Genomic DNA, 8780 nt, shown 5'->3' on the forward strand with positions numbered 1-8780 from the left:
AACATGATTCAAAATCTACTCTAAGTCTACATTGACACCCTTTTTGAACTTGTTGTTAAGCCTTGATTTCAATATCATACAACAAGTCACAAAAAGTATGAATTCCAGCAGCATTTGGTCCTATTCATGGATTAAAAATGACTCAAAACTGGCTTTCATCAAATATCCAATTTTGGTAGAAGGATTTATGTCAGATTAAAACCCTATGATTTTTTTTTTTTTTTTCATATTGAGTTATCTCACAAAGAAGGTCAATGTCATAACCTAATCAAATATTGAATATTTGAAGTCAGCCATTGTCCAAAAATGGGATCGTATTCCAAGGGGAAAAAATCTTCCTGCAAATCACTTCGAAAAAGATTGGAAGTAGTCATCGCCAACTATGGAAGCTACATTCGAGTAATTCTATGAAATAGTTGTGCCATTAGATGTACTTAAAATGTTATATTTATGAAAGAAAAATGTACAAGCTTAGAACGAGAGGACTGTATACATTAATATATATAGATTACAGGATACCCAGGGAATATTCCGTAGGTATAAAATCCCAAAAATACAGGATCTTAAGAAAGAACCCCTAGTACATAGGTATTGATTTAGTATGAAAATTATTTATGATGAATAAAAAAATAACAAAACAAAAGAATTTTTTATATTTAATTAATAAAAAACAAATAGCTTATAGTCAGTATCTTTCATATTTTGAAACCAAGATGAATATCGTTAATTTTATTAAAGATAAGGAGGGAGAAAAAAAACTAATAAAAAATGTGATAATGAGTAAACTATTCTTGGTTTAGTAATTATCCATTGTCTTAAAATGCACGGCTTAGGAGTAATAAAAAATGATGATATTCAAAAGTTTATTACATACATTTCTTTTTCTTTTTGTACATTTTAAGCCATTATTTGACTCTTAAAAAGAATCAAACTTTTACATGCATCCTTCATTTTATTATAAGTTAACTCAATTTTATGACTGAGTGAATACTTACATCTCGGTCAAACTGATGAATAATATGATCTGCGAGTATACTAAAAAAGAAACTTAAAATTAAAAATTGGTCACCCTGATAATTTGAAGGAATCTTTTGGAAAAAAGGTGCATGGCAGTGAGGATGTTTCCTTTAATTAGCTACGAATAGCAATGGGATAAAGAAAATAAACTCTACTCCATATCTAGCAATGATATAGGCAATAATTACTCCGATGTCGATCCAACAAGGACTGACACTTATAACTAACTCCATAATAAATTCCAAGGGATACTTTTCGTTTTTCAAACACTAGTAATTACTGTATACTTAAATGCGTTCTCTTCCTGAGTAATAGATTTGGAAAATTAAAAAAACATCCATTCAGGTAGCAACTACAAAAATCTTTCATTATTTTAATATTTACGGATAATACTGCTTCGTAACAAAGTTCATGAAATTATTTTTCGTATTTTGAAGTGAACTTTATAACTCATTCGATCATGGATTACATACAAGTATAATACTCATTAAATAGAATTTTATCCTATCAATGAATTAAATTATCGAATAGAGGAGCAATATATCATTTAAATTAAATTGAATCTAACAGCTCGTAAGTATTTCTTAAAATAAATGGGATACCAAAGTATACATATATATTAATATATATTTCTTATCCTGTATTTTGTATGATATACCTTAAACATTTGTAATTGAAATAAAAATCAACTTATTTTAAAGAACATCAATTTGTGTTGTAACTAGTATTTTGTCAGTCCTTATTTAGGACTGAGGACTGCAGTCCCGTCCAGTTCAGTCATGCATATTAGTCCTAAAACATATATAATTCGATCCTGGATGACGTCACTCAACTTTATTTCTTTTTTTTTTTTTAAATAAGTTCAAGCAATGAGAGTCACAAGAACCGATATATGTACACAAAACTAATCATAAGATAGTCAAATATTAATAACTTAATTTTTCTAGGGGTATATTAGTGACAAAATTTTAACGTCAAGTACTAAATATCGCAAAATACGCCCCAATGAATATTTCTAAAAGACGTCATCCTCATCTAACTCGACTAGCTTGGAGTTATTAATATTCAATGCTTATTAGAGTGATGCATACTTTAGTTAAGCCTGAAGATAATTTCTTGAACTTTGTTGAACAAATTCAATTTTTAAATTGGTAGAGGGCGTTCTAAAATATGGGACGTTTTTCAAAGACCAATAACAGAGACAGAACGGGATCGATTAATTCCTACAATAAGAACCAATATAACCCTAGTTTTTCCAATAATTATGCATTATGATTAGTCATGAAAATCTCATGTATTTTTTAGCTCGTCCGTTTCTTGTTTTTTTTCGGAATGGGTAATCTGGAGAATGAATTTTCTTTTCGACAGCTGTTGTCATTATTAATTAACTCTTGAGTAATGGACTTCCTATTCAACTACATTCAATTATATTTAAAATCAAATTGAACATTCGCGTGGGCTCATAAAAGACCTTGAGGATCTACTACGGAGTTATAATTTTAAGTCCTTGTTGAAAAAAGAGCAGAAATGAGGATCGACATCAGAGTAATTCTTGCCAATGTCTATCCCTCCTCCTCACTTGTCACAGCTTCTTTTAGCGGATCTAATAAGAAATAATGACAGCTAAAAATTATTATTAAAATTGTCTGGGTTACTCTATTGAATTATTGTCGGGTCTTTTTTTTTAATATGCCCAAAATACGCACAATTTTCATGACTAATTATGAAAGTATAATACTAGGGTATAACGATACGATATGAAATATAATGTATTGGATATGAACAATTAACAGTAAATTTGACACAATATGTAGCTGACAATGCATTTAAGATATAAAAAAATCAATTAACTTAATTGGATCTTTTTCGATATTAATATTAAAATAACAACTCTTAAAGATGGAAGTTGTACTACTTGTATTTTATAGTTATTCTCATTCAATCATAAATCTAGTCAAAGGTAAATAACTAAATAACTACTTCATAACTATTTTATAGCAATAATATTTACAGTTTAGCAAGATTTAATTAGAGACTAGCTGATCAACTATACAGTCATTTAAAAAGGAAAATCATTGTTGACAAGAAATAAATAGATATATCATTTTGAAATGATTCGACGACGATTACTGTTAAATTTTATGGAGCAAAACTTAATGGAACTTAATTTTTTTAAACTTCTAGCAATTACCATTAGCAAAGAAAGCGGTGAGAGTAAACGATCCCACCGATGATTATGATAGCACATCTTAATCCAATGATTCAATTGTAAATAATAATAAAATTTACTTGAATTTCTTCCAACAGAAAATAATTTATAAAAATATTTATATCATAGTTACTTCTGGAAGAGTTCCAATCTTGAGATATTTTTTATTTTTTCCAAAATTGATGCAATTTTAGAGATGAATAGGAAAAAACAAAACATGAAGGAAGGGTTAACAGAATAAATTTTGAACAAAAACTTTTCCCATGACCATTTATGAACTATATGAATCATTTAATACTAAAATATTCGTAATGTAGTTAGATCCAGTGGCATAACTAGCCCCCTTTTTTATCATATATGTATAATAAACCTATTTATTTCAGTAATTATGTAACGATTTTAATAATTTTTTGGGCTAAGCCCCCCAAAGATGAAAGCCAGCAGCGCGCCCCTGGTTAGATCTAAGCAAATTGAATTTATTTATTTATATTCAAATCAGCATTTTACTCCCTCATAATCTTACAAGTTATTATAATGACATCTAACAACATCCATTAATCTGTACACTAAATAAGCCTTTGAAGAGTGACCTTGTACAAATTTCGTTGTTTATGAATCAATCAATGAACAGTTAGAGCATGATAATAATAATCCCTTAGATAGATGAATTGTATTCTATTTTAAACGAGTCAATTATTTAAATACGGAGCAATTGTAAATTCATCCAACCATTTATTATATTTAACATAGATTTCAACAATTATATTCGACTTCATAGATCATATCATTATAATAATATATAGTCATAGAAACGCCAAAAAAAATAATGCAGTCATATACCGTTTAGTTTGGATTCGATCAGTCTGGATTTCCGTAAGGTTTAACATTATAATTTCTATTTTTTTCAATACACCACTTACATACAAAAGGAATAAAACGTTCATTTTTAGCCATTTGAGTCTCAGATAGTCTAATATAATACTTGCATAATAAATTTTCTGGCTAGATTGCGGAGTTAAAATATATATTGATGATAAGAATTGTATTAGTCTTTTTGTTTTGTTTTCAAATGATTGAAGATAAAATGTGACACAATGTTCAAATTGTAAGTAGACTAGATGAATAATGAGAGTATAACTATGTATAATATTGAATATGAATAGAACACAAAGTATAATATTATTTTAAACAAATAATTCATCTTGGAAATATGATTCTTATGACTATAATACATTATAAATTCGAGAGGTGAGAACCAAATTTTCGTAACTCAAATATTCATTATTCAGAATTAATATTACAACTATATTCTTTAATTATGAATAATGATGTTTTTCAGTTTCTCATATAAATAGATTTGAGAAAATTCACTTTAACAGTTTGAATTTCTCTGTTTTTTAAGTATAATCACTAAATATTAGACTTGTAGGATATGACATATATGCAATAATACTAATATTTGTAATTTTTGAGCTACGGCAATTTGGACCTCAACCCTGGAATTATGTTAAAACTTTAAGTATTGCTTTGAGTATATTAATCAATGTGCTCAAGTGTTTTAATTATTAGCATGTCCTTGATCTATTTAAATTTGGTGAAAATTGTCAAATAGTTCAAGTCATGATGAGAAATTGAAGACTACAAAATTAAATTGCAGCCAATTATAATCAATCTTTTCGAAATCCTTGGATCCTTTAACACTTATAATGATATAAATATATTTCCAAGTATTTATCCCCCTATAAATAATTATTAGAATCAAAAGATACTTATTTTCATTAGGATCGATGGTACAAAATGGAAAGTTCTCGGCGGCTGCAATTTGAGTCTTCGTGAGGACATTGAAAAAAGTGGATTTTCCTACATTAGGTAAACCCACGATCCCACACTTCAAATTTGTCCCCATACGTCCAAGAAGGACAGGCTTCTCCTCTTCCACTTCCTTCTTTTTTGGTGGCATAATTAATTAATTATCACGGCACAAAAGTTTAATTTTAATAACTTAATAAGACACCTTTTCCACATGGAACGTAACCCAAAAAGAAGGAATGATCACACACGCTCTCTATCCTTCTCTTCTTCTTCCTTATTTCTTCATGAACCTCATGTTGGGTCTGCTACTCTTACTTTTACAACGTCATATCAGCTGTTGCTATTTACTTTGTTTCTATACCGGAGGAGTATGTTTTTAGGAGTAACGTCATCTAGTGGAATAAAATATAGAGAATTGCATGATGTTAACATAGAGCGTTTTTAAAATTGCATCATAATTGAACGAAACGACATCTTGAGGGCTCATAATTGATATTGTTACTACATAAAATAGACAAATTCCCAATAAATCTTGATTAAACTTAAGCAAATGGCTTTATATATATATAAAAAAGACTTAAAAACGGCATTGCATACAGCTTGATGCAAATGATACTTATATTTGAAATATATTAAAGAAATATGAACTAAAAATGGCTAGATTTGTAAATTTTTTCCCCTTGAATCGATTAAAAACAAGAAAAATAGTATAATATGTGTAAAATATCTTCCTCTTCCTATTCTAATAGTTAACTTTTATCTACAATATGGGAATAAGAATGTATAACGATGTAATCCCTTAATTTTAATTACATGAGGTCACATGAATACATTCCATAGTTATGAAATTTAAATTATTTCTCAAATATAGCACACATAATTATTAGTTTTACTATTTCCAAACTGTAGGTTTACAATTATTATTGCATGTTTATTTATTGGCTGAATGATAGAAAAGGGCGTTTTGATTTGATACAAAAAACAATTAAGTAAAGAAACGATATACATATTGTATATGTCGTGCTATATTGCATTTAATGGCATTTGACATTTTATATTTGAAATAATTTCACTTAATCATTATAAATTGGATTTTCATGCAGCATTTATTTTAAGAGGCTCATGTAATATATTTCACTATTTCTATTCATTAGTTAAATTGTTAGTATACGTAGGGGCTTAATACTACTACTATACTGGGTGAGGAATAAATTCAATCTAAATTTATTAATTAGCATAAACTTTTGTCGAAATGATCAAATTTTATATAAATTAATCTAAAAAACTTTTATTCGAAATAGACCGGATGACATGGCGGAGACGAAGAGGCATATGAGCAGAAACAGCAAAGATAGTTTATTCAGAGCTATAGGCCCATTCCTGAATGAGGACACGCTTCAGAGTGTCTTTGATGGAGTAGTGTTTGGTACAAGACCTGGCTGACGGATGGATCACATAGAAAAGTTCATGGGATTGAGGTCAGGGCTGCTAGAAGGCCACATATTCTTTTTCAAAAGCCCTTGAAATTTGTTTTTCACTAATATTGCACACTTTTTGCAGTGTGAGAGGGTTCCCGCCTTGGCTGAAGATGTAAGGGGCATCACCATATGTGTCCTGAAGCCAGAGAAAGATCCTGTGGACCAACATGCCTTGTAGACTTGTTACTTTATCTTTATAATCTCCTGAATGACTTCCCTTCCGAGGGAATACCGGCTCATAACATGACAATGGGGGGCTCCTGGCACATGGTAATGGTGTAGTACTCCTAAGGGATCCTGTTATTGGTCTTGCCTAAAACACAGTCCTTTTGAGCGTTGTGGATGGACTTAACTGTGAACAACTTTGTTCGTACTGCCTCTATAGCCTCTCCGTCTCCTAAAAGTAATCCGCCTATCAAGAATAAAAGTTTTTTTAAATTATTTTATAAACTGAAACATATCTTGCCGAACATATTCCTCACCCTGTAGAAGTCAATTATATTTCTCATGTCCAAAATCCTGTCTTCGAAGTACACCACATAATTTCAGGCTTCAGAGTACCTAGTGAATTTATCTTTTTGAATGTCTTTGAAGCTCCTAATTAGAAGCAAGACGTGTTGTTTTATTTTATTACATATAGTATCTAGGCTGCCTATTAGGTAGGTATACTATATAGGTTAGAAAATTGAAAGCTTGTTGTTAAAAAAAGAAACAAAACATTTCACACGGTTAATTTATGTTTATAACAGCAGCATTTTTGAACCTAAATGTTCCTACAAAGTAGGACCCTCTAATTGTCTCATAGTCATATGTAACTTGGTCAATCTTTTGTAATTTTTTTCCCTCCTGTTTAGATTATAATTAAAGATGAGCTGTTTAATGTGTATTACTTCAAACTACAACATTTTATGTGGGTACGCATTGTTTTTTGTGTCACGTCCATTATCTTCTATCTTCTTCAGTCATCACTTTTTCTTTTAAATAGTGATGACTGAGCACAATTAGATCATTTGATAAGGAATTTGTTTATTATGGATACATAACATGAAGAAATGGTGTTCAAGAAAAAATACGGAGTCACAACATTAGGAAAAAGGTAGCGACTCAAACGCCTACTGATCCCTCAAATATCAACATCAAAAACAGAGTTGTCATTCCCCAAGCATCTATTCTGTATATGCTTTTCTTAAAATGATAAATATCTATGAAAGTTACGGTACAAGGCTGTAACCGGTTTCTGTTCAACGGTTCTTATTATTAGGCAATCTCTCAGATTTTCATTGAAAATCAGATGGAGTATGGATCTGTGTAGTTAGAGAGGCTAAGGCTTTTGAGAAGTTTCTAGCATTTTCAGTCACAATAACCATCGTCTTAAATTGAATTTTAAGGTCATTCGTGACAATTGTAAGGCATTCTGTCACGCTATGGTAAGATTGTGAACCCTAAATTGAAGAAAACTATATAGTTATGAAATAATAAATTAATATTGTCATATAAAAACATTTAATTGTTTACCTAGATAGACCGATAAAAAATATAAACAGGTCTCTATTCGAGTTTAGCAGTTTCGATTATAGAATAAGAACCAATAGATCCCCCAACAGTGACGCCGGAATTATAAAGGGCCAAGGGACCATTGCCCCCCCCCCCCACTTTGAGGATTTTTTATACTTTTAGCAATAAACATTTTTCGTCTTGATCAAAAAAATATAAATGTCAAAATTTTCGTGATTTTTTTTCAGTTTTTCCAAAAAAACATTCACTCCCATTTTTTCAAAAAAGTAAAGTTCTCTGCCAAATTTGAAAATACATTTTGGCGCCAGTTCCCCCCGTACAGATAAAAGTACAGCACTGATTACGATACGAGCTTCATTTGATTCTATGAATACTCTGTGGGTAGGGGCTGCCGTTTTTTTCTCTTTTTGGGGGGGGTTTAGAGAAGAAAAAAACTTTTTTATAAAGTTTTTGTAAGAGACTAAATTTGAACTAATAACTTTTTTTTTAGAAAAGACAAAAATAATAAATTTTTTGAGAAATTAAATGTTTTTGGACACAACAATCATTTTATATAATGATATCGATAAAAATTTATCAATTAGGAGGTGGCTACAGCCATCCAGCCCCTATACCTACTCTGGGAATAGCCTTGGTTACAAAAAAAAATAAGGAGGTTTTGCTTACTGTGTTACCTTGCTAACACAAAACTACCCTTGTGTATTTTATTGTCGGCTGTCGATTCCCTCGTTTTACTTGATACGTCAATG

The 8780-nt window shown here is 30.1% G+C and overlaps 1 protein-coding gene and 1 long non-coding RNA gene across 2 annotated transcripts in view; both read right to left on the minus strand.

Annotated features, from left to right (window-relative positions):
* Positions 1-5285, minus strand: part of LOC121121367 (obg-like ATPase 1) — a 68997-nt gene extending 63712 nt beyond the window's left edge. The window contains 1 exon segment of the mRNA XM_040716259.2: positions 5000-5285. Coding sequence (XP_040572193.1) covers positions 5000-5186 — 187 coding nt within the window. The 5' untranslated portion in view covers positions 5187-5285.
* Positions 5286-6125: 840 nt separating this feature from the next.
* On the minus strand, positions 6126-7361 carry LOC121121368 (uncharacterized). Its single transcript, XR_005865424.2, has 2 exons — positions 6999-7361; positions 6126-6928 (listed from the first exon to the last, which is right to left on the minus strand). It is a non-coding gene; the product is annotated as an uncharacterized lncRNA (long non-coding RNA).
* Between the last annotated feature and the right edge of the window lie 1419 nt (positions 7362-8780).

The sequence above is a fragment of the Lepeophtheirus salmonis genome, chromosome 7 (genome assembly GCF_016086655.4).
Source record: "Lepeophtheirus salmonis chromosome 7, UVic_Lsal_1.4, whole genome shotgun sequence".
NCBI lineage: Eukaryota > Metazoa > Arthropoda > Copepoda > Siphonostomatoida > Caligidae > Lepeophtheirus > Lepeophtheirus salmonis.